The sequence below is a fragment of the Oryza glaberrima genome, chromosome 12 (assembly GCF_000147395.1).
Source record: "Oryza glaberrima chromosome 12, OglaRS2, whole genome shotgun sequence".
NCBI classification, from domain to species: Eukaryota; Viridiplantae; Streptophyta; class Magnoliopsida; order Poales; family Poaceae; genus Oryza; species Oryza glaberrima.
In genome coordinates, this window is record NC_068337.1 from 856,150 (window position 1) to 880,280 (window position 24,131).

Genomic DNA, 24,131 nt, shown 5'->3' on the forward strand with positions numbered 1-24,131 from the left:
ATCACTTCAAATGATAACTAGCTATAATACGGAGTAATTAGCTACTAGACTAGATCAGATTAGACAGTCCAGAAATTGTAGCTACTTACTGCTCAATTCTTTTGAGTCCTACAATAGTTGCCAAGCTTTACTCGATGTAATTGAACCCTTAAATATAATGCAACATAGAAAGCAGCCATCACAAATTCAGAATGAAGTGGCTAGTCTTGTTTCAAGAAAGATAACAATGAGAGGAGTAGTTGTATTGCCGTTTAGATCTTCAGAACATTCAATTATGCAAAAAAGAGATTTAATTTTGAAAATAAGAGATGGTCAACTGAAGGCTGAAGTAAGCTGAGTCTTTTCAAAAGAGAATTGTTGGTTCTTCAAGATGACAAACATGGCAGCTAAATACGCAATCAATACGGGCCGCCCGGTACAGATGAAATTCAGAACAACAATAATACCCATGTGTAGGGATAGAAGTGGTTGATGGGGAAATTGTTGTCAATTCACAAGTTGAATTGGTTTAGTCTTCCTAGTTAATCAATCAATTATTAGTTTAGCATTGTGCAAGTAGCTAGCAGCCATCAAGAAATAAGCTTAGCTAGATACACGACAGTCTTGGCAATTTTCATATACTAATTATAGTATTATGACGATCGATGCAGGTCGCAGTCCGTCCAACTATATTATATGGATACTCTAATTAATACTAACTTGGTCTATATTTACTCGTATTATTGTACGGGGGATGAGAAGGATGTGGTGGAATTTTTAGCATGAAAAAGAAGTTTAAGTTGGGAGGGATTAACTTACACAGATAAACACAAAGTATGAGATGATGGTTTGGACACAGACGTCAAAAAAGAACTGTTTATTGCTCGGTCTTGTTTGTAAATTGTGATTAAGATAGCCAGCTAATCGGTGAAGGTTGCCGGAGTTGATTAGCTATATATATGCATCAGTTTTCATTGCATTATTTTCCGTTAGTCTATAATTTTTTCCTACCATTTTTCTGCACCGCTTGGAGCCTGGACGTATTACCCGGAGTTATTTCTGTTCGGAATAAGTTCACCGGCCGTCCCTCAACTTTACACCGAGATTTTTTAGGTCCCTTAACCACAAAACCAGAAATCTCCACCCCTAAACTATACAAAACCGTTCACTCAAGGTCCCTAGACAGTATATACGAGTGGTTTTGCTGACGTGGCATCCTAGTCAGCAAAAAAAAATTAAAATTAATATGTGTGGCCCACATGTAAGTGAGACAATGGTGTGGGTCCCACATTTCTCTGTTTTTTTTCTTTTTCTCTTCTCTTCTCTCCGAAATCTCTCGAGTCTCGAGCAGGCGCAGCGACCGAGGGGGAGAGAGGTGGCCGGCGGCGGAGCGGGGACGGCGGCGGCGGGAGAGGGAGAGAGAGGCGGTCGACGCGACGGCGGTGGCGGGAAAGGAGGAGAGGTGGCGGCCGGCGCGACGGTGAGCTCGGCGTCGAAGATGTTCGAACGTGCCGGGTGCTCGACTACGGGCCCCGCCGCCGCCCGCCGGGCGAGCGGCGCGCTCTCCCTGTCGACCCTCTCTCCCTCCCCAAGGCGATGGGGCTGCTCCGCTGCCGAAAGAGCTGCTGCCTCCACTGGATGAACTACCTCAGCCCCGACCTCAAGTGCAGCAACTTCACCGACGACGACGACGAGCTCACCATCAAGCTCCACGCCCTTCTCGGCAACAAGTAAGCAAAACAAATTTCAACGTGTTGTCATCTACTCCGGTTAGCTCTTCTTGTGTTCTTGGTGCTGATTGATTGGTTCTGCAGGTGGAACACGCACATCAAGCGCAAGCTCATGAGCCAGGGCATCGATCCGCAGACACATCAGCCGGTTAGCGCCAGGACCAGCGTTGCCGCGGCAAGCGAGCTGACCACGACGGCCAGCATTGTCGGCTTCCCATCCCTGCAGGCGCCGGCGCCGGCGTGAGGGAGCTCGAGGAGGAAGGAGGGAAGGCTGGGAGGGGTCTTTCCTCGTAGTCGTCGTTGGCGGCGGAGGTGTCTCCGGCGGAGGCCGAGTCAGCGGCGGAGGTGAGCTTGAGCTCCGCATCGAGGAGCACCGCGAAGTCATCGCTGCCGCTTGACGACGACGGGGAGGACGGCGACGGCGACTTGGCGGCGGGGCTTATGGCCGAGGGCAAAGGGCGTGCTTTGGTCGGTTGGGGTGGGCTGGATGCGCCTCCGCGCTCGCCCACCTCCGCTCTGCTGCCACGCTCGCCCTCCGCCACTCCACCCGCCGCCGCGCTGGCTGACTAGGATGCCACGTCAGCGAAACCACCCATATATACTGCCTAGGGACCTTGAGTGAACGGTTTTGTATAGTTTAGGGGTGAAGATTTCTTGTTTTGTGGTTAAGGGATCTCAAAAAATCTCGCTGTTAAGTTGAGGGACCTCCGGTGAACTTATTCCTTTCTGTTCTAATTTCTAAATGGGCTTAAATGTACATGGTTTAAGTAGGAAAACGTGGTTTCCTTTCATTTGGGGCTCTTGCGATCCATAGGTAGGCGCCTAAGGCCTAGGCCCATCGCATAGAGGCCCAATTAAAGCCCAGGATATAGCCCACTCAGCCACATGGAAGTTTTGCAATTAGGATCCTTGATTCCTGAATTCCTGATGATGATAACTGATAAGGAATTTTGTAAATTGGACCCTATTTTGTACTTCAGTATTTACGGGCTGATTTGGTCTGTGGCCTAAATTAGACTTACCAATATTTACAATTTTAATAGTGTTTAGTGTCTATTCAATTTAAAGCCAAATTTTGGCATGCTTAAAAAAATGACAAAATTTGCTTCAGGACACTCAAAAGATGTGTAATTAGCCGTGGGACATCGTAAAAACGTAAATTGGCTGTAGGACACTGAAAAAAGTGATAATTAGTTACTAGACACCGAAGGCATTATTTTATTATTTCCAAACAACAGGGAGAGAGAAACAATCGTAAAAGACCAAATTGCCCTATGGGTCTAGCCAGGTCAATGATTATGTGGGTCAAGGATGTCAGCCTCTCTTCTATTTTCTTGTTCTCTTCCTCCCGACGAGACACACTGTGCTGCAGCGCCGCCGATGCCGTCCTTCTTCGTCACACCAACGCACGCCTCGCCGTCACGCGGTTCGTCTCCGTTGCATGAACGGAGCAGACACAACTTTGGGCGGGCCACATGACGACGAAGAACTGCTGCCCATCGGCTGTGCCTTGCACGGCACTGCACCGCGAGCTGCTGGCCACTAGCCGCTGCCTGCACCCACGCGCCCCTTCGCTGCCACAAGTTGCCGCAAGCTGCTGCACACCCAGCGCAACGCCATCTCGCACGGCCAGTGCACTACCTATCCGAGCAGCCCCGCACGACGCCGACCACCGTGCCTGCGCCACAGCACGGCCGTCGTCGCCAGCCACACCGCAATCGCGTCGCTTCCGCACCACGCCGCACTCGGGCCCGCAGTCGGCCGTGCCTGCACCCGAATCCAGCACCGGCAACCCCTTCCTCACCCAGGCATGGCCTCCGCGCACCCGTATCGTGCCGCTCGGCCGCGGTGCTCTTTTCTCGCGCGCACTGTCCTTCTCCGTCGCGCCGTCACGCAGCGTCGCTCCAGGTCCACCTTCTCGTTGTGCTGTGCCGCACTCTCCGCCTGCTCCCTCGCCACCGCCGCCGCGGACACCCGCGCTGCGCAGTAGCTCGACGTCAAGGACCAGAAACTGGAGCAAAACGACACGGGGGCATTTATGTACTTTTACCGTTCTTTTTCTTCCCGTTTCCATCAAAAATAATAAAATAATGTCACCGGTGTCTAGTAGCTAATTACCACTTTTTTCGGTGTCCTACAGACAATTCACGTTTTTACGGTGTCCTATGGCTAATTACACATTTTTTGAGTGTCCTATAGCAAATTTTGCCAAAAAAAATAGGCCATTTCAATAGTGAATTTAGGCTATTTTAGCTTCAATCCAAACACAACTTTGTCTTACCAAAATTAGTCATACCAAAACTTGCCAAAATTTAGTATTGATAAACTTTGGCCAGGCCTATTTTCAGTCCTTGTATTTGTATATCTTCTTCGGCTGCAGTCCTTCCTTCCCCGTCGGTGCCGCGCCATGTTGCTCGCGCCTTCTCCGCCGCCAAGACCAACCCTACCGCTTGCCTTCCGCCGCGCGCTCCTCCCCGTCTTCCCTGCCACCGAGGAACCCACCCCGCCTCTACTCTCTCGGCACCAAACCCTTCTACCCACCGCCCACAATTGGCCTTCTCACCCAGCTCAGGCGACAACTACGATTTTGGGGGTGAATGCCCGCATCCCATCTCTGCCTACTGTGGCATATAACAACAGTTTCTGTGTGCATCGGATTCATGAACCGTATAGGTAGGGTGGAGCAGATTCGACCTTGCCGGCGGTGCTCATCTTTTCCGGCGGATACACAGGTGGATGGAGAGAACGAACAGTAATGGAAGGAGTCTTTTTGGTGCTGCTACCTTTGGTGGGCAAGTACAAGAGCATGGGAACACTCACTCCATCCATCCAGGTACGTAATTACGATAGCTTTGTCTGATTTCTGAATAATTTTAGTAGTACCCACTATTCAGTACTGCTTTGACTATGCACGGGCCCTCACCTGATAACAATATATCATCTAGAATTGTACCTGCTAAAAGAAAATCATCACTTTTTTTTAATGTAAAGAAGAAAAACCATCTCGATAGGGACAATGGAGAAATAGAAATCGATTTTAACAGAACGTCGCAAATTTTGCACAAGTATTCCCCTGCCTGATTAAAAATCGCTGTGCTAAATAGTGAACAGTTCAACTCCAAGCTCTAGTGATTATTGTTGGAAGCGATGAAAATGAATGCAAGGGTGTCCCAACAATCTGGAGTATCTTTCTACTAGTTTATTTCCAACATATGTGTGTGCTGATTAATTGAGCAACCGTTTAAGCAGACAAAGATAAAACACTGAAGCTCTCTCATCCTTTTTTCCTGTATCTCTGTGTATACAGGATATCTTCCATCCATTGTCAACAAACACCTGTCTACTTGCACTCTAGCTAGCTACTATTGACCGATGAAAGGAAATTGGACTTGATACCAACATGCGTTACACGCTAGTGGTTGCGTTTGCATCCAGTATTGCCATCTCGTGCATGTGAAATTTAGATGAATGCACACACAAGTTCTTGCAACTGCCTTTTCAATTCATTTTAAAGAAGCAATCCATGAAATATATTGGTGACTGTGACTCTAGCTTTTCTCTTTCTTTTTTTTTTTTTGGGTGGGGGTCTGGGGGACTGTGACTCTAGCTATCAGTTGGTTGTATTACACTGGAGAAACAGTGTGGAGCTGGAAAATTATACAAGGGGAAAAATATATATGAAAAAAGATTTTACGCCTAAAATTGAAGGTTTGCATATATATGTCTTTTGTATCCACATTTCCACAATACCATTAATGTATTATTCAGAATTTCAAGTATTTTGCGTGATACAGAAATAACTGCCAAACTCACTCAGAATCACTTTTCCATATCCAGCACTGCATTGGCATTGCAACATATGTATCTACCACATAGGATTTCTAATTTGAGATATTAACTAGAAAAAATACCTGTGTGTTGCAACGGGTGAAGTCTATTTTAATCTTATTATTGTTATATGGTTTAGTTAGGATGAAATTCACTGTGGGGGTTCGCTTGGATATATATATTTTTAGAAAATCACGAGCTGCAGTTAGGAGTGCGATCACCTCAAGTTAGCATGCAAGTTTTTTTAAACAGATTTCTTATATGATTCCTTCTAGATTACCAAAAGTGAACGATCTTAAAAACCGACTCAAATACGGATATGTATTTTCAAAAGAAAAAGAACTTAAAAACCGACTCATACATGGATGACGTACCAAAATAGTGACAAAAACATCTTCAATTTTTATAATAGTAGAGATAGAGATAGAGAAGAGAAGAGATATAGATTAAAACCAAAACATAAAATTAAAACCGACTCAAACACGGATGACGAACCGCGGAAACATCTTCAATTTTTATAACCGACTCAAACACGAATGACGGACCGCGGAAACATCTTCAATTTTTATAATAGTAATAATAGATTATACACATGCTTCTTAATTTCAGGTTTACTTCTTAGTCATGAGCAAAATGCTATGTATTTTTACCAGGTCACAACTTATCATTACAGCACATCCTGGAAGAAACTCCAAGCTAGCTTATAGCTAACATCAAGTCATCATCCCCATATGCATATTGGACTGTGCTCACATCTTATTGAATCATCGAACGTCCAATGCTCAGAACCCAATGGTGAGTTCATAATAAACTCGAAGGCTCTCTCCAATTCAAAATCTATCAAATACTCTGGCATATTTTGTACCATACACAAGTTTTCAAATCTTTCATCTTGAACTTCATGGGCTTCGTGTTCAAGTGTAGGGCTATTGCATTCGTTTTGATTGATAGGTTCCATACTGTGATGGGCTGTGTCGACAACATATGGATTGGCTATGCCATCTCCCTTGCATGTGTGTTGGCCATAGTAGTCAACATTGAACAACTTTGATGTTCCATTTCCACTGGAATCCATTTGTTGCACTGTCTTTGTAGCAGGACAGCCTTGCACTTTACTATTGGCACACCTGTAGTAGCTCCTGCTTAAGAAAATGAGCTCATTAGATGTATATATTTTTCTGTTATATAAAACCAATATGCTTCGAGGAATGGAAATAAACAGGAGTTCATATGCTCATTTATACCTGGAATGTTTTGCTCTAGAGATCCATTTCTGACCATACTTCCTCCATTGATGTCCATCATTGTGAGGTGCTTGAGCCACAGTTGAACCTGTGTGTTCTGCATTCTTTCTATCATAATCAAGAGGATCAATCAAATTTCGTTAGCAATGAATGATAAGCTAGTGGACATTCCTCTAGTGGCATGTAATATATACATATACCTTCTCTTGCTAACACTTTCTTTGGCTTCCTCCTCCAAGTTGTGGTTGTCCATGCTATGCTTGTCACCTTTTCTCTTACCTCCAACAAGATTGGTCAGCTTGTTAGTGTCTCCACCAAGTTCTAGCATGGAGATAGCCTTATCTGAGCAACTCAATATATCTCCCAAGAGTTGAAGAGCAAGCTTAGCTTGTTCATTGTCGCTCGGAAGTATTGGCATGACCATGCCACGCAGCTCCACCATGAGAGCCTTTTGGTGCTCTATCATGTTGATCACTACTTGACAGTCACTATGACCAAAAGATTCAAGAATTTTCATCTTGTGAGTTTGTCTATTATGGAGATGTGGCTATGATAGTCAGGGCAGAAGGTGTTAGCTAACTGCAGCTTTAGGCATATATTTATACCGGTAGCAAGCAGCAGCACCATGATGGGAGGAATTGAGATTGTTCAAATGTTCTCACAACAAAAGTCTAGCGAAGTGAGGTCATTATCAAATACCAGTACAATTTTATGACTGAGAGCCAGATGTAACTCTAAAAAATTGCAAAAATGGGTTCTATTCTAGGATGTCTCTCCTGAGTTACATATATCTTATGTCAGAGCCTGCATCAGTGTTTTCTTTTATTAGTGAAAGTACCTAAAAGGTTAAGTTTTTGCTCAGAACTTCATCCTAAAAGAAGTTTGGAGAAAATTACTCCAGGAACATCGTAATCGAGTAGAGGAACAAACAAATTTCCCTTTTCCGGAACAAAGAAAATTTGTATTGTATATTAGGTGACTATAATCCCATTGAGATTGCATGTCTATTATATTTTCTTCTATGGAGTATTTAGCATATTATCACTGTGAAGAGGTGTATATAAACAATTGTAAACATAAATCCCAGCGGACCCAGCCCAAGAAAAAAAGCGATTTATCAATAACCTGAGCATATCATTAAAAAAAATATCTGTGTATGAAATTACAACATCCAACCATAACTGATAGGTGAAAAACGTTTCTGTTTGTACTTGATGATCAGGAGGATATGGATGGGGTCACTTGTGGCTAGGAATGATTCCTGTGATTGTTGGCTGACAGACCTAGTTACCATAATATAAATGTGCGAGCAGCTGCTTCATTCCACATCATATGTGGATGCAAAAAATTGCTCTGGTTTTCTGGTGGTTGTAGAGAGAAGATATATGGAGACCACAAATTGTCCCTCGTTACTGGTCCCTGAATAGGGACATGCTTGCTTTGACTCCAATGGAACGCAATCAATTGTTCCAACCGGCTGGCCAGCAGGTTCAATTTTAGTTTAACTCAAGCATGTTTGTTCTTTCCAATTAAAACACCTATCTGGTAATCTGGATCGAGTGGATTATTACTAGCTTGGTGAATCTGTTGGATTAATCTTGTGGAGCAAAGTAACGTGTATCTTAGCCTTGATTAATTGTGCCAATATTAACTTTAATCAAGCTATAGAGCAATGGCAGATCTTCTTGTAATATCTGTCCAAGCCAACCATCTAAGAAGGGGAAAAAATATAAAAGGGGAAATTCAATCCAGCTATGGCTTTATCTTTTGCTATTCTGTTTGTATGGAGAACTTGTAATAAATTATAGTAACAATATCTTTTCCTTATTTGAATTTAGTGACCGGGATGTTTTACTCCATCAAAAACACGGCGTGACCGTGCGAGTCAAGAAGGAACACGCCAATACCTTATGTTCAGTTTGACAGCACGCTCGGATGGATGTACTCCAGTACCGTGCCATTTTTTGTTTCCTGTAGTGTTCTGAGCAGCCGGTCGGCGACAAACATACACAGTCAAGGTGTTCTGCCGCTTCGTTCTGTCCGCCTAAGGTTCGGCATGTTCTGTTTCCTCTTTGGCTTCTGAAATTCTGAATTCTAGCTTGATAATTCAACTGAAAAGTCGATATCGATGTTACAGTCTTGGTGTTTATAGAAGAAAATTGCTCACCATGTTGTAGTTGTGAAATATGTGTGAAATCGATCTCCTATCATCAATGGTAGAATCAAATTTTCTCAAAGAGTTATAAACATTATGTAGTTATGTTCAGGGGTTCAGAGCGGCAGAGGATCTGTCAACAAAATTGAACAAGGTTAAGGTTAAGGTTAAGGTTGCAACTAAACCAGTCCAAGGGGCATATCTATAGTTTCGGGCTAGATGTTTCCTGCGTAGCCCAGATTGAGAAGAGCCCCTATCTCTCAAAAAAAAGGTGGCTCAAGGAATCCAGACACTAATACAGTACTATCACAAAGACATGGTGACGCTGCCTTGCATAAGCCACATGCCCAAAATCCTCAATCCAATTTGACAGTTTTATAAATTTCTTTCCATATATGATGGTATGATCGATGTCCAGCCGGGTCCATTGAATCACTATCAGAACCTGAATATTACCTATATATTAATTGTTAGGTTTAGTTGATGGGATCGATTATTTCTTCATTCTTGAATTGAATGGTCCAGTGGATGACCCATATACTGAGCTAGGTACAAATCATTGCGGTATTGATGATCTCACTATGTTTTACATATAATGTTTTGCATATAATAATGCCCATCAAATTGACAGGTAAAAACATAATGGAGCTGATTTTGAAAAGAGAACTACTGCCGGGCGAGGATGGTCTGGATGGATGGATCAACTTTGAAAAGAAATAAGATGTGTGTTAAACATCTCATTCTTTTGCTGATGCGCTGAAACGAGGTAAAGCTTGGATGCTCTTTTGTTAATTTCTTATAACTTTAGGAGAGGAGATATTTTCAAGACTCAAGAGCACCTGTAACTATGAAGATGCTTTAATTTTAGGTAGAAAAAACATCGACTTCTATCTTACGAATTCTGCTTGGGGTATATTTTATGCACTGAACAAAGAAAAAGTTTATTTTTACCGTGAACTTCAAAAACTGTACGAGTAATGCCTTAAAACCCTTTTCCATGATTGTTTCAACTGGCATAGAGATGGTTTTCACTGATATTTCTAGCAGGTCCCACATAGATAATTTCCATCTCCCTCCTAGCTAGTGGCTTAACTGGTATCTAGTCTCATAAGCATGTGCAGTAGTACACTTACAATGTGCTTAGTGAAGCTTCTCTTTGTGAGTCGGGTAATTTTACCATCCTTGATAAGGTACCAGGAGGTACCATATTTTCTAGTATAAAATTTGGTACCTCTAGATACTAAAAGTTTTAGTGTAAAATTTAGACACCTCCATGTATTTTTCTTCAAGGACAATGCAATTTCTCTTGTGAGTCAGTGTGACTTCTTGAAAAACTGATTCAACAAAGAGTGCTAAGGTACAGATCTGTGATCGTCACAAAATTCATACTGAAGCTAGATGGTCTAGCAATGTTTTTTTTTTTGAGATATAGTCTAGCAATGTTGATATGATATTCATATGGCTCGATCAAATTAAAAAACTGAACGAATATTATAAATGATAGACTACAACACGCTCAACCTTCAGCAGCAGAATAATGGAGGCATATATCGTCATCAGTACATATATTCATTAATATTTCTGGGTGTCCAAATAATTAAAGGTATGTCGAATACTAGAAAATATATGGCCGAGATATATGTAATACGATATTCACTTTTGCTTACTGCCTACTCCATTATATTTGTTGGCTGAAGGGGCATATTCAACAATGCAAATGGATGTAATAAACGTGGATGTAATAAACGCAGTCATTGTCTCTCTTAGATCCTGTCAGGTGTTTGGTGAAATGGCAGGTGATTTAGTAACTAATTGATCCATCCATAGTAAGCACCTCGTAGGCTAATGAGATTCTGTTAACTATTTATAGCAGATGAAATTTCCCCATCACAGAATCCAATTTGCACACTTGAATAAATATAGGGCACCATGATTTATGTACAACGTAAGTAGATGTGGGTGTCATGTCCAGACACTGGCCAGGTAGCTAGTATAATCTGTAGCTGCAACTTCAATTCTGCAAGTGCATATATTTATGTACAGAGTGCATGTTTAACTACAATACTAGTATATAAGCAGTGGATATAGATTCATGGTATTCAAGTGCATATGCGACAAACCTGTGGCGGCTGTGGGTCAGATCCCCTGCTTATTTAATCGCATATACGTCATTGTACAATAATTAATTAGTACATGGTGCTGATCAGCTAGCAGCAGCTAAAGCTGTTAACCACTGGTCGTTGTTGCTTGCTGTTAAGTGTGCACCTAATGCATGGTACTCTAATCATATGATTTCCCAAATAAGGTATTGTTATAGCGTCCTATAAACAGAGCACGATTAATTTATGCATGCCTGAAGAAGATAAGCAGTAGATCGATCTGGAGCAGGCAGCATCCGATGCACTCTGACTATTCCAAGAGATAAGACACTTCAATTGAATTAAGCTGATATATATAGTTTTTTTTAATCTAGATCTTTTATTCCGGTTGATTAATGCTGCTCTCTGAAGGAAAACAAAGCTTATTTGTGTTGTGTATCTACTAGTACGCTGATCAAACCGGCTACGAAGAAATAATTTTCAGTACTTGCAAAAGGGTATAGATAAATTTAACTCGTTTGTTGACGTGTTACAGATAGATCAGTTTAATTACAAAACTTTTTCAAGCCCACAGAGCATTTGTATCCATTTCCCAGTTGATATCCAAATCTAAAGGTGCATATGCAGTCATGTCGAACAACAAGACATCAGTGGTCAGTTCATCAGCAGCTGGCAGCATGTCAAGAAGCTTATTGCAATCCTCAACGACGACTGATGATGAACAGGTGACGGAGATGTTGCTGCACTGGCTGCTGTCACCGGCGTGTGCCGCAGCCTGCAGCTCGCTGCTGCTGCTGCCCGGACTCTGGCAATGGCTGTCGGTGCTAATCTGTGATGCTTCGACGACGACATGATCATCAGCTGATGCCGCAGGGCCCTTGCAGCAGGTGTGCTGGCCGTAGTAGACCACCGTGTACATGACGGGATGATCGCCATTGTAGCTGTTGGCATGGTGCAGGTCTTCTCGCTGCTGCACCGTCTTTGTAGCCTTGCACTTCTCTTCCTGCCTGTAGGTGCATCTGTAGTAGCTCCTGCTCAATTCAGATTGATGCAGATATATATATTAGTTGGTGTTTATACTGATTAGATCTTGATAACACGATTAATCAAGGGTGTAATTAATTGAATGAAACTATTGATTCATGAATGTCTGATTACATACCTTGGGTGTTTGGAGTTGTTGATGTGCTTCTGCCCGTATTTCCTCCATTGGTGGCCATCGTAGTGTGGCACTGGAGTTTCAAGCGACACCGAATCACCAAACCTCCTGTTGTTTGTAATTGATTGGAGATGATACAATCAGTAAAACCAAGAACAGAAATCGTTGATGAATTCAAATGTTTGTGAAACCAGAGGACTGAAAAACATGAGAAATGAAATTTATTTACAGAAGTAGATATAATTTGTACCTTCTCTTGTGTTGGCGAAGAGGCTTGGCGTTGTGATCCTCAGCTGCCTTGCTGCTGCAGTGATCATCATCATCAGAAGAAGAGGAAACAATCTTCCTGACTCTCCTTTTGTCATCAAGATGGCCATCATCATCATGCGGAGAATCAGAAGAGAGCTGAAGCTGTAGCTCAGAGATGGCTTTCCTGGAGCAGTCGAGGATGCCCTCCAACATCTGAGCGGCGAGGTCGCCTCGCTCGTCGGAGTGAAGCGCCGGCAACACGATGGCCCGGAGCTGCGTCACCAGAGACTGCCCCCTGGCTATCTCCCTCAACGCCGCCCGGTGGTCGCAGCAAACAGAAGAAGGATGCCATTGATCAGCAACTAGTGGCCTCTTGTTGCTGCTGTTCTTCATCTCCTTGATTCCTAATTAAGATATCAAGCTCTCTGATTAAGATAGCTGCTGTTCTTAATCGGTGCTAGCTAGATAGTTGTGGAAGAATTAATGGAAGCTGATTAAGGGAGATGATCACCTGGCTTTGCGGCAGTGTGGTTAATCAGGTTTGTCACAAGTGTGTACTTTAATGTGGCTATATATATACACACACGAGATATGCAGGATGATGGTGCGTGTATGCAGTGCTGTTCAATATGGCCCTACAATTACCTCAGCTAAGACAACTTGTACCCTAATATAATCGGCTCAGGCAACTGCAGGGGAAGATCGATAGATCTCATGGATTGATATGATGCATGTAGCACATGCTTATTGGACTATCAGTAGAATAAGTTGGACTTAGACTAATTTGCAAGTTGCAACCACTAGCTCTCTCTCTCTCTCTAGCTAGATTAATTAATATACATATATAGGAGAAGAAGAACCTTCATGCATCTTGCAGTGTGACGCATAAAAACTAAATTAAACTCCTACCACACGCATGCTGAATGGAGCTCATATATATGCATGGACTCAGTTTCTTCCTTAGTGCTAGCTTGATAGATCATCAGGTAGTACGTTCAACACCAAGTTCTAATTAATCACCTGAGCTTTTTACGCGGTTCAGTTTTAGACCACTAATTTGTCATGAATCACTACGCAGATTATACTCCAACCGTGTGGTATATATATAGTTTGCACCTAAACTACGTACTACTACTAATTACTCAATTCTCTACTAAAACTATACTAGCTACTACTAGTTACTAGAACTATACTAGCTACTAGTGAATTCTACAGTTGTATTCAACTCCACTCCACACATTGTACTACATAGTTGTCTATGTAGGATGGGAGTAAGTTTTCAGGATTAATTGGGCTGGTGGTAATTAAAATTTAAGACGAGTACACTGCACTTTTAAATGGTAAAACTTGCACAGTCTGCCCATCGATATGTTCACTGTCATGCCCACTGAATCAAGTTGACGTCACCACAATCTCGTCACCTAGACATATGCTGGCATAGTGGTATGCATGGTAAATTAATTCACAGTCCCTAGGTAGCCCCCTAATTATTTATGGGCCAGTAGCATTTAATTGAGAAACAGTAATTAGGGCCTCAGAACATGTACATCACTTTTAGCGGCTCTATATTTGATCTCACCACTATTTATTTTTCAGCTACCCAAATGTATTTCTTTTTCAGCTTCGGTTGAACAAAAACCGATACTAATAGGGGTTTTCCGACCTCCAAACATGCAAACACTCTCACAAGGACAAAAAGGCACATAAAAAAAACCTGCGACAGGAGGAGAACACAAGTTAGCATTCTCAAAGTCTGCTAATTAGACTTTTTTTTGCGTGAGCTAATTAAACTTTAATATTGAAAAATCAAAAAAATCTGGTACTTGATCGAAAGAAAAGGCATTTCTATACCCCTCTAAAAACCTATAGTGATGGTGATAGTAAATCCGTCACTCCATTTTGCTTTTGTAAATGTTACAAATTGTCCATTGATTTTTTAATATTATGAAATAGTCCAACATTTGATTCAAATAAGTGAATAACAGGTAATTAAATTAGCAAACAAGTCATACTACTATATTTGATAAACAAATATATTTTGTTGTGACATATTATGATATTTTATTCTTTTTGTTACATCAAAGCATTGGCATTTGCTAGGTATGTTAAGAGAAGGAATTTGATGGTCAAATATATGCAAGTATGTTACTCTCTAATCAAACCCTAAACAAGGAAGACATTAATCTGACACAAATTAAATATGTACTAACAAGTACTCCCTCCGTTTCATATTATAAGTTGCTTTAATTTTTTTCTAAGCCAAACTCATGTAATTTTGACCCAAGTTTTTAGAGAAATATAGTAACTCTTATATTATCAAATTAGCTTCATTAAAACTAAATGTAAATATATTTTAATAGTATATTTGTTTGATATTATTTTCTATGTTTTTATATAATTTGGTTAATAATAAAAAAATTGACTAAGAAAAAATTTAAAACGACTTATAATATAAATAATGAATAAGAGAGAATATGTTCTACGTGTACATTTGCTGGGTCAAAGAAGGAGAAGGTACGTGCTGTTCTAAAAAAAAAGAAAAAAAAAAGGTACATGCCAAGAGTTGATTCAACCAGAAGTCAAAGACAACGACAGGTGCAACAATCTTGAACACTTACATGCTCATACCAGTATGTTGGAACAAACAAAATAGGGTGTATATATGTTTGTTCTAAATCAAACCAAATTTAAGAAGAATATTAATAACCTAGCTAGCAGTCTTATTTTTCCTGTCTTTGTCCTTTGGCAATGGCCGCCTAGCCGGTTGCGTCGTGTAACTTAAACTCTGTTTTTTTTCTAATATATTGACGTATAATCCTTTTGTGTGTGTTTGCGAAAAAATTGTGACGTGAATATCTATATATTCTAGCTAGCCAATAATAATTAATTTAGTGCTGGTTGAGGCAACGGTGATTCCTGTTGGGAGGCTAACAGGCTATTAGACACATAGTTTAGCTTAGTTTTGTTTCTCTCACCTATCTCATAGGAGTCGCACTTAGTTTAGCCAGCTTTTTAGTGTCACGCTATACCCTCCTACCCCCGGCCTTAACCGCCTAAGCTATCGATGTATGCTACTCTTTTTCTAATATATTGACATATAAAGCTTTTACGCGTTCATGAAAAATAAGTTCTAATTGATTTGAATTAGATATATATGATGTGAATGTTGTCGATGTTTGAAGAAAACCCATAGAGGCACAGACGCAGTGAGTAGATAGATAATAGGAGTACAATATATGTGAGTTGTGCGTGTACATGTGTAGATCGTGCAGTTCATTGTTGGACTGCTCAGGGAGGGAACATACGATTGAGAATCCGATGGGTCCACACACAAATTAATTGATTAGTGGGCCGGGGGCATACGACTAATGAAATTGACACGTACGGCTAGCTAGCCGACTGTGGAGTACATGAACAAGTGAAATGGTAGAAAAGTCAAACGGTGGCGGATCTAGAAATATTTGCGAGCTGGACAAGTCTAATTAACAACGCCGACGGATATATAACAAATCCCAAATAACTCCATACACTATGCACCACATAACATTTTTTTATCGTATTCTAATTTAGAGGAAAACAATGGTTGTGTTTTTGCAGACTATGGTACTTAGTAATTTATTATCTTGAAAAGAAAAAAATATATATAATGGGTGCTAGAAAATTTACTTTGCCTTCAGGTTGCAAACGTCTAATAGCTTACACTCAAGTAACGAATAAAACGATCTAGTAAACAATCATGGTGCTTCAGGTTACTCTAGATGATTGTGTATGTAACATCTATTAACAGATTATTAAAACACACTTATATTGCTTCATGCTGGCTACTGCATGCTGTGGCTAAGCACCGTGATTTTAGAACTAATCTAATGATGCATGCGGCGCCGGAGCCCGGGCAGCTGCCTAGGGTCGCCGGGTCCTAACTCCGCCTATGAGATCAAATATAGTCCGTGTAAGATTAAGGGACTGTTTAGGGTAGTTTTACATTATGAGAAGCAGCTGTTTGGTAGCCAGCTTCTGAGAATCTGGAAAAGCTCTGAACCCAGCTTCTTCAGCTTCTGGTTTCTTAGTTTATTTTTCAGAATCTGTAACTACAGATTCTCAGTAGCTGTGAACTATTTGGGACAGCTTCTAGCAGAAGCAGCTTTTAGAAAAAGCTGCAGCTAGGACAAGCTCCCCCAACCAGGGCCTAAAGCTACTATATTTGTCCCAAAATATTATTATCTATAATACTATGGTATTACTGTTTAGATTCATCTATCGTTACAGGATAGTTCACATCCCAAGATTTCCAGACAGAGGGGACGAGACAAAATTAATTCTGCTGTGACAAGGAAGCTGCAACCTGCAATCGACAGCAAGGTGACGTCACGGGTGGTGATGTCATGGGCAAAATCGTGCTGCTCGTGTGTGAGAGTGACCGCTATATTGACAGGCATGCATATGCTTTTGTTTGACTGGCAGCTGCGCGCTTTTGTTTCGATCGATCTGTACTTCAGCCCGGCCGCATTTAATCCTTCACAATTAGTTTACTCCGTGTATCTTGATATAGAGTTTTAGTTGGGCTAATGGACTGGCTTCAAAACACAATTACTTGTTAGAGTGCAAATTCATGTGTATACATGAGTTCGCCCATCAATGTATAATGTAGTTGGTTAAGTGGTTTACATCCTAAATTAAGATGGCAATCTTTTCTGGGTGGTAGTTTTATGTTCGTCGGTTCAATTTCGTAGGAATAATTAAGTTTTGAATGCTTTAAGAGCTAACTCTTTTTTACGGGTAATTTTTAGAGGGACACACAAAACTCGTCAGTGGTGACTATTGCTTTAAAAAAAAGATAGTAATTGGGTGAAGCATGGCTGGCAAGCTTTTGGAGGCTAGAATGATGGAATTCTTCTCAAGAATTTGGATGGAACTTGAGGAAGATGTTGCAGGTTTAGTTTTACATGTTGAATGCTCTTCGATGTTTACCTTCAATTCTTGTTAGCTGTTTGAGTCTTAGAGCTCTTTTTATGATAGGGTGTTTTGGTGTGAAAATTGTGTAAGGTGTAAGCTTAGTTCTAGACACGATTTGTTCAGGCTGTGTACATCCAAGTTAGATGTAGGGGTCGGATTTCTAATTATTTTCAAAAGAAAAAAAAAAGAGTTGGTCCATCTGTTGGAATTAATGAATGGGCCTTAGCCCACTCGAAGATTAATTCTTTGGAAAATCACAAAAGCCCACCTCATGGGATGGCATGCATGTGGAGTTTAGTACCACCTTGCTTATTCTAGGAAAGGGGGACCTTCTTAAAAGGGAGGATGCCCTCCTAGCCACTTGAAGCATGTGTGGTGGAGAGAAGAGGGGGAACACGCGCGCGCGCTCGCTGGCCTGGCCGGGCCGGCGGCGCGCGTGCACGACGTACGCGTCGAATGGTCTGTCAAAATTGGTTCCTCACCTTGCGCAGATGCCAGCCTCCTTTTGCAGTTTTGTTTCCGAAAAATCCAGTGCGTCCAAACGGCGTGGAGTCCGGATAAGTTACGCGCAGTGGAGATAGCCGCCGCCTTCACGCAACACACGCGAAATCAATCTAGGGTTTGCCTCCTACTCTGTGCTGCGCCGTCGCTCGTAGGTTACTCCATCCCGCTCGCCGGCGTGCACCTGCGATCGGGAGAGCAGGTCTCCGGAACCTCTGCCTTCGACATCCTGCACCGGGAGAAGGCGCTTTGCGCGACTGCTCCCTGTTCGTCTTCGGTGCGTGCAAATGGCGTGGAGTCCGGATAAGTTACGCGCAATGGAGATAGCCGCCGCCTTCACGCAACACACGCGAAATCAATCTAGGGTTTGTCTCCTACTCTGTGCTGCGCTGTCGCTCGTAGATTACTCCATCCTGCTCGCCGGCATGCACCTGCGATCGGGAGAGTAGGTCTCCGGAACCTCTGCCTTCGACGTCCTGCACCGGGAGAAGGCGCTTTGCGCGACTGCTCCCTGTTCGTCCGCGACGGCTCGTCTTCCTCTTCGCTCGCGTGCTGCGTGCCTTCGTAGACGCCTGCGAAAAGTTTCGACCGAGCAGCCGGTCTTTCCGCCACCTCGGTACGTGTTCAATATGTTGCGCATGTTTGATCTATTCATGTTATACTGTGTAGTTTACATGTGTAGATCTAATGATGTGTTCATGCTAGTTTTTATCTTTAATATCATGATTTATTTATGGAATAGATTAAATCATTATATGTCTATAATCTCAACATCATCATGCAAAATTCATAAGCAACATCTAATACATATAGCAGAGATGTGTATGAGTGTATTTAGAAACTGAACAAATGGGTGATGTTAGCGCTGGATATGTCGATAAGCCCATCACCAACAAGAAGCAAATCGTCCACCCAATTCCCGTCCGCCGCGATGTGCAGCGGCGACCTGATGGGCCCGCTCATCAAGTCTATCTCCTGATCGGCACAAGTACTACTGTTACCACCATCAGAACCAGAGGTGGTCGTCGTCGCCGGAGTGTCCCAGCAGCAGTACTCTTCATCGGCGGCGATCATCTGTCGACGGCACGCGTAGGCGCCGTGCTGACCGCTCCAATTACCAGTCTCGCTACTAGTACTGCTAGTACTCGTCATCATCATATCCGACGACGACGATGTCGCCGCCGCCGCCGGTGATTGAGCAGCACAAGAAGAAGAGGCTGCAGGCGGGTGGTGGTTGTTGGTAGCACGGACGGTGGTGTCGAGGATGACCGGAGGCAGCGATGGTTCGATGGACTTGCAAGTATGCTCTGAGATGTAGGCCACCGTGTACCCTGCTGCTCCGCCGCCGCCATTGCGCTGCACCGTCTTCTTGGCGAGGCAGCCCTGGTTTGTGCTGTTGGTGCACCGGTAGTAGCTCCTGCATGCGTCCATCGATCTATGTTAATTACAGTAATTAATTAGTCACACATCCATATATCATTACAAACTTGCAACCTAGCTAATTACTATATGATCTTGCATTTTTCACTTCAGTTTTTCAGCTTTTATATGTGGATAATTAATTCTAGTGGAATCAATCACACATATGTAGGATCTGTTGTAACATACCCCAACAATGTGTATCGCGCGACGATGCGTGCAATTAATCATTCACCTAGTAATGGGCTTGTGGGCCCTACACGTACGTACTGTACGACCAATTCACAAAGGTTGCATGCATATGTTACGCGTATCCGAGTGAAAGGACTGATCGATTGTCTGCGCATGCCACGTCATAACCAAAAGGGCTTAATTTCTGATCTCTCGTGAGGCTTGTTTAGTTGATAAAATAAAATTATTTTGGTGTCACATCGAACGTTTGACCAGATGTCGGAAGGGGTTTTCGGACACGAATGAAAAAACTAATTTTATAACTCGCCTGGAAACTGCGAGATGAATCTTTTGAGCCTAATTAATCTGTCATTAGCACAAGTGGGTTACTGTAGCACTTATGGCTAATCATGACCTAATTAGGCTCAAAAGATTCGTCTCGCGTTTTACATGCAGACAATGTAATTAGTTTTTCTTTTTATCTATATTTAATGCTCTATATACGTGTCCAAAGATTTGATATGATGTTTTTAGAAAAAGTTTATGGGGAACTAAACAAGCCTATTTTGAGATAGATGGTCTCATTAATTTCTTGCATAGGGAGAGTTTCAAGGCTGCAGTTTCTTGATTTTATAACATTAATGATTCCATCTCAGAGCATGCTTGCAAGTCGGAACCGGCTGCTCTGACTTAGCTCGTTCTAAGTCAGAGGCGCACAGTAATCTGTCTTGTGCTACAGTGTTCTGACGTAGCACTGTAGCAACAGTGCTAAACAGTGCGATTTATGACACTGATGTAGCAGTAGTGACGATACATACATATGTAAATATGGAATGATATGGTACCTGGGGTACATGGCACCTTCAATTTGCTTCTGACCATACTTCCTCCATTGATACCCATCGAAATCTGGCACCGTCGTTACCATCGTTGATGTTGTCGTCTGCTGCTTCCTCCTGCTGCATATACATAACTAGCTAGATGTAATCAAAATTTCTAAATCCATGATGAACCGAACCGTTCGTGCATTATATTGATTATATTTGCTTTCAGAAATATAACAAAAAAGAAAGCAGGTGCGGTGTGCAGTGTTCTTGTTATTGATGGACACCTAGAAATTAATTAAGCTTGATGCATGGATATATTAATTAGCACCTTGTTTTGGTGAAATTAGGAAGAGGCTTGGCATTTGCATCGCCATGAACAGCTGCTGCTAGGACCTCCTGATCATCATCTGCCTGAAGCAGCTTGAGATTATCATTGTCGCGGCGGACTCTCTTCCTCCCCCGCCGCCGTCCTCCACCACCGGACACCGTCGTCGTCGTTGTCAGCCCTGGCGGCAAGCACTCGTCGTCGCCGGCGAGCGCAGTAGTAGAGTGGCTCGCGGGGGTGGTCGGAGACGGAGAAGGGAAGAGGAGGTGACGCAGCTCAGCCACGAGCTCCCTCTCCCTCCCCACCATCATCATGCAGTAGGCCTCCTCCATCGATCGATCGCCGCCGCTGCGTCGTCGTGTCGTCGTTGGATAATAATGGAGATCGATATCAATCGATTTCTCTAGCTGTAGCTGCTTGATTTGCTAGCTTTAAATTTGGCTGGAATATTTCTGATAATAGTACTTATTTTGGTTTGAATTTCTAGCTAGCTAGTATACGTGTTAGCTAGGTTTGGTGCTTGTAGTACGTATATATAGTTGCAGCAGCCATATCGATCCCGGCCAGCGGCCTGATCGATCGAGTGGTCCTGTAGCTGTCGTTCGGTTGTCGTTCCTCACGTGGCTGGTGTCTGCAGGCAGCTGCATGTATTATATTAGTTCATGCGCTAATTAGCTAACTTCTCCATAATATAATATATGGTGGTGTTTGAATCTCCTGAAGTTGAAGATAAAAATTAAGTACGTTTCACGCAAAATGAGGTGGTAATAACATGTGATTAATTGAGTTTTAATTATTAAAAACTTAAAAAATTGATTAATCTGATACTTCATTTCAGAACAACTTTTATATAGAAAGTTTTCGCACGAAATACACTGTTTAGCAGTTTGAAAAGTGTGCCACGAAAATCCAAAACTTTATCCACTTCTTTTCTCTCCTCCTTTTCTGCCAGCCGAGACATCAACTGCATGCATACCTGCTCACTGCTCACATGCATGCATGATCAACGATTAACATCTTAGGATCTTTCAAAAATCAATTAGCTGGCTAGTAACCAAGAAAACTAAAGTCTCGCTCTTTCAGTGAGTACAGGGAGTAATAAGCAAGCTAGTTTGGGCCTTTGAGTCAACTATTAAGTCTCTCCATCTCTTTCAAAATTTCAATAAGTCGTTCTTACAGGTACTGTGTGCTACCAGCTCCTACATTATGGTTATGGGTACACAGATCGACAGGTGAGGGCCACATAACCATGACGTCATGCCCCCTGACATAAGCTACCAGGCACAGTGCACATGCAACATGCCAATTGGCCGTCAATCTAGAGCTTTTCGGTCAAGACTTCCGTCCATACTCACGCCGTCCACAAAGACCTTGTATGGTCTTATAATATTAAAAAGAACATTTAATGCTGGTGTTTGAGTCAAATAGTAAATCTACATATAGCATAATAGTTAGTACTATATATATATATATATATATATATATATATATATATATATATATATATATATATATATGTTAATCAACTGTTTGGAATCTATTCAAATGGGTACTCCCTCCATCTCAAAATAAAAGTATTTTTAAATCTCGACACGGTCTCCAACATGCTACTTTAACTAACAATATCTACAAAAATAAAATATTTTAAATAAAAAGAGTTGCATATTATGATAGTTCGTTTAATGATAAATATAGTACATCAAGTTTAAGAAGATGGAGATGGATATGGAAAACATGATGGCGGTGGCATAGTCCTAATTTTGTAAATTTTTAATGGCACGGCTACGAATAGATAAATTGCAGTGGCATTTATCTGAATCGGCATATTTACAATGGCATGGATCCAATCAACCCATATTTGTTTTTTTTGAACGATACTCTAGCACGCTCTTGTGCTCTCTTCCTCCTAATTAGGCCACATACATTGGGTATGTATTCTATTGACATAAACCCACACACATCTAGAAGCATTATCGTATCAACTAATACATTTAACTTGGACTCCAGCATGAATATAAATTGGTATTTATTAATTTCAAATATTTAAATTATTGCATTAGATGGAGCTCCATCTAAAAAACCAATGTCCGAAGATAAATCTAGACAAGTCATTGCAGAAGTTGATTTTTTTTTTCTGGGATGGAGTAGACAGTAGTAGAAGTAATAATATTTGAGAGTATTCCTTCTATAATATTTTTGAATAATTTGAATAGTAGTCGGTTCACTAATTTTTTGAATAACTTTTATATGGTACCATATAAAAGTTCAAATATAGGCGACTTATATATATTTTTCGTGTGGGCTGAAGTCTGTGGCTGACGTGTTACTGTGTGCATGCATATGTGTCAATATCAATATGTCATGACAAGAATATATAATTAATGTTCACATGGAAATTATTTGCGTCCGATGGATATTTTGCCATCTGTCTATATGGTTAATTAATAAGGAAGACTAGAAAGCTGAAAACAATTTATGAATAGCACGTTCTCTGTTATATTCATGGTCAGCTAACCGGTCTATCACTCTCGATCGGTCAGTGTGATTCACGTACTAGTAGATCCACTAGCTAACTAGTTTTGTACTCCCTTCGTCCATAAAAGAATCAAACTAGAAGGGGATGTGACCCCTTCTAATTACTGGACACCCTCATATTCACATATACTATCTTAGGAGGGACCCTCCTAGATTGATTCTTTTTTGGACGAAAGGAGTATGCAGGTGAGGACCGAGGAAAGTAAAAGTCATGATATCGGAGCCGCCACGGAATGATTAAAAATCAATCAATCCCACTCCTTGTGTGTTAAGATAAGGAGAAAACTACAAATCGGATCAACTATTTTCTAAAAAAAAAATCAAAGATAGTCAGATCACCTAATAATACATTAAATTATATATATAATAAAATACACGTATTTAAATATTTAAAACAATTTATAAAACATAGTAAAAACATATGTTAAAACGGGTCGTTATCACGTATAAAACAATAAGTCTTAATGGTTCAAAACATGTACTTTTTATTAGTATATAATCCTGCGATATCTTATTGTAAAGATTAAATTACAATAAATAAAGTATGATCGGATTATAGATCGGATACCTAGTTTAGGAAAAAATATTTTAAGTATCCTTATAGGCATGCATGTGCATGATGGGGTGGAGAGGGAGTAAGTAGTATGGCAGGACGCAGGAGAGAGAGAGTGATGATAGGTACTACTTCTCTAGAGTTTAAATTTTATCTTAAAAAAAATCAACTTCTACCATCCTACATACTCTCAGCATGTAAAATGAGAACTTTTATTTCTTCAATACTCTTTACCTACCTATCACCATTACTACTTTTTTTCAATAATGAAGGGCATTTGGTCATTTTAACTCTCCACTAATTTTGCATTGAGATGCTAGGGTTGGATTTTATATAGGATAGAGAGAGTAGGTATGTGGCTTTGCTGGTCAATAATGAAACATTATGTTATACATGTATGATGG

General features: G+C 41.5%; 5 protein-coding genes across 11 annotated transcripts; 2 read left to right on the forward strand and 3 right to left on the reverse strand.

The window, feature by feature from the left end:
- The first annotated feature begins 1,575 nt into the window (after window positions 1–1,575).
- Window positions 1,576–1,953, forward strand: LOC127757317 (transcription repressor MYB6-like). The gene is made up of 2 exons (XM_052282820.1): window positions 1,576–1,709; window positions 1,794–1,953. The coding sequence occupies exons 1-2, from the start codon at window positions 1,576–1,578 to the stop codon at window positions 1,951–1,953; spliced, it is 294 nt and encodes a 97-aa protein (XP_052138780.1).
- Window positions 1,954–3,184: 1,231 nt separating this feature from the next.
- On the forward strand, window positions 3,185–11,670 carry LOC127757307 (leucine-rich repeat extensin-like protein 5). 4 transcript variants are annotated; one of them, XR_008013412.1, is made up of 7 exons: window positions 4,078–4,302; window positions 4,442–4,542; window positions 6,191–6,332; window positions 8,004–8,269; window positions 8,620–8,830; window positions 9,568–9,702; window positions 10,441–11,533. XR_008013412.1 is itself a non-coding variant. In XM_052282810.1 (2 exons), exons 1-2 carry the CDS (start codon window positions 3,185–3,187, stop codon window positions 8,655–8,657), a joined length of 603 nt encoding a protein of 200 aa, XP_052138770.1. In that variant the 3' UTR covers window positions 8,658–8,832. The 4 variants fall into 4 exon arrangements, 1 of the variants encoding a protein (XP_052138770.1); XR_008013411.1 differs by having other exon boundaries at window positions 4,079–4,542; window positions 10,441–11,670; XR_008013413.1 differs by lacking the exon at window positions 8,004–8,269 and having other exon boundaries at window positions 4,076–4,542.
- Window positions 6,131–7,370, reverse strand: LOC127757304 (probable WRKY transcription factor 46). The gene is made up of 3 exons (XM_052282806.1): window positions 6,982–7,370; window positions 6,782–6,889; window positions 6,131–6,676 (listed from the first exon to the last, which is right to left on the reverse strand). The coding sequence occupies exons 1-3, from the start codon at window positions 7,296–7,298 to the stop codon at window positions 6,259–6,261; spliced, it is 843 nt and encodes a 280-aa protein (XP_052138766.1). The 5' UTR covers window positions 7,299–7,370; the 3' UTR covers window positions 6,131–6,258.
- LOC127757303 (WRKY DNA-binding transcription factor 70-like) lies at window positions 11,536–13,218 on the reverse strand. The gene is made up of 4 exons (XM_052282805.1): window positions 12,955–13,218; window positions 12,445–12,847; window positions 12,198–12,302; window positions 11,536–12,066 (listed from the first exon to the last, which is right to left on the reverse strand). Exons 2-4 carry the CDS (start codon window positions 12,834–12,836, stop codon window positions 11,598–11,600), a joined length of 966 nt encoding a protein of 321 aa, XP_052138765.1. The 5' UTR covers window positions 12,837–12,847; window positions 12,955–13,218; the 3' UTR covers window positions 11,536–11,597.
- A 5,423-nt stretch (window positions 13,219–18,641) lies between these two features.
- On the reverse strand, window positions 18,642–21,119 carry LOC127757764 (WRKY transcription factor 44-like). 4 transcript variants are annotated; one of them, XM_052283339.1, is made up of 3 exons: window positions 20,643–21,119; window positions 20,333–20,443; window positions 18,642–19,332 (listed from the first exon to the last, which is right to left on the reverse strand). In XM_052283339.1, exons 1-3 carry the CDS (start codon window positions 20,969–20,971, stop codon window positions 18,732–18,734), a joined length of 1,041 nt encoding a protein of 346 aa, XP_052139299.1. In that variant the 5' UTR covers window positions 20,972–21,119; the 3' UTR covers window positions 18,642–18,731. The 4 variants fall into 4 exon arrangements, with proteins under 4 accessions (XP_052139299.1, XP_052139302.1, XP_052139298.1 ...); XM_052283342.1 differs by having other exon boundaries at window positions 18,643–19,314; XM_052283338.1 differs by having other exon boundaries at window positions 18,643–19,332; window positions 20,333–20,446.
- Between the last annotated feature and the right edge of the window lie 3,012 nt (window positions 21,120–24,131).

Coding starts and splice junctions, on each gene's coding strand:
- LOC127757317 (XM_052282820.1), top strand. CDS start 1,576: ATGGGGCTGCTCCGCTGCCGAAAGAGCTGCTGCCTCCACTGGATGAAC. Junction 1,710..1,793: donor CACGCCCTTCTCGGCAACAA/GTAAGCAAAACA, acceptor TTGGTTCTGCAG/GTGGAACACGCACATCAAGC.
- LOC127757307 (XM_052282810.1), top strand. CDS start 3,185: ATGACGACGAAGAACTGCTGCCCATCGGCTGTGCCTTGCACGGCACTG. Junction 3,750..8,619: donor AACGACACGGGGGCATTTAT/GTACTTTTACCG, acceptor ATTTGAATTTAG/TGACCGGGATGTTTTACTCC.
- LOC127757304 (XM_052282806.1), bottom strand. CDS start 7,298: ATGAAAATTCTTGAATCTTTTGGTCATAGTGACTGTCAAGTAGTGATC. Junction 6,890..6,981: donor GAAAGTGTTAGCAAGAGAAG/GTATATGTATAT, acceptor TGATTATGATAG/AAAGAATGCAGAACACACAG. Junction 6,677..6,781: donor TCTAGAGCAAAACATTCCAG/GTATAAATGAGC, acceptor TTTCTTAAGCAG/GAGCTACTACAGGTGTGCCA.
- LOC127757303 (XM_052282805.1), bottom strand. CDS start 12,836: ATGAAGAACAGCAGCAACAAGAGGCCACTAGTTGCTGATCAATGGCAT. Junction 12,303..12,444: donor CTTCGCCAACACAAGAGAAG/GTACAAATTATA, acceptor TACAAACAACAG/GAGGTTTGGTGATTCGGTGT. Junction 12,067..12,197: donor AACAACTCCAAACACCCAAG/GTATGTAATCAG, acceptor TGAATTGAGCAG/GAGCTACTACAGATGCACCT.
- LOC127757764 (XM_052283338.1), bottom strand. CDS start 20,971: ATGGAGGAGGCCTACTGCATGATGATGGTGGGGAGGGAGAGGGAGCTC. Junction 20,447..20,642: donor CCTAATTTCACCAAAACAAG/GTGCTAATTAAT, acceptor ATGTATATGCAG/CAGGAGGAAGCAGCAGACGA. Junction 19,333..20,332: donor GAAGGTGCCATGTACCCCAG/GTACCATATCAT, acceptor TAATTAACATAG/ATCGATGGACGCATGCAGGA.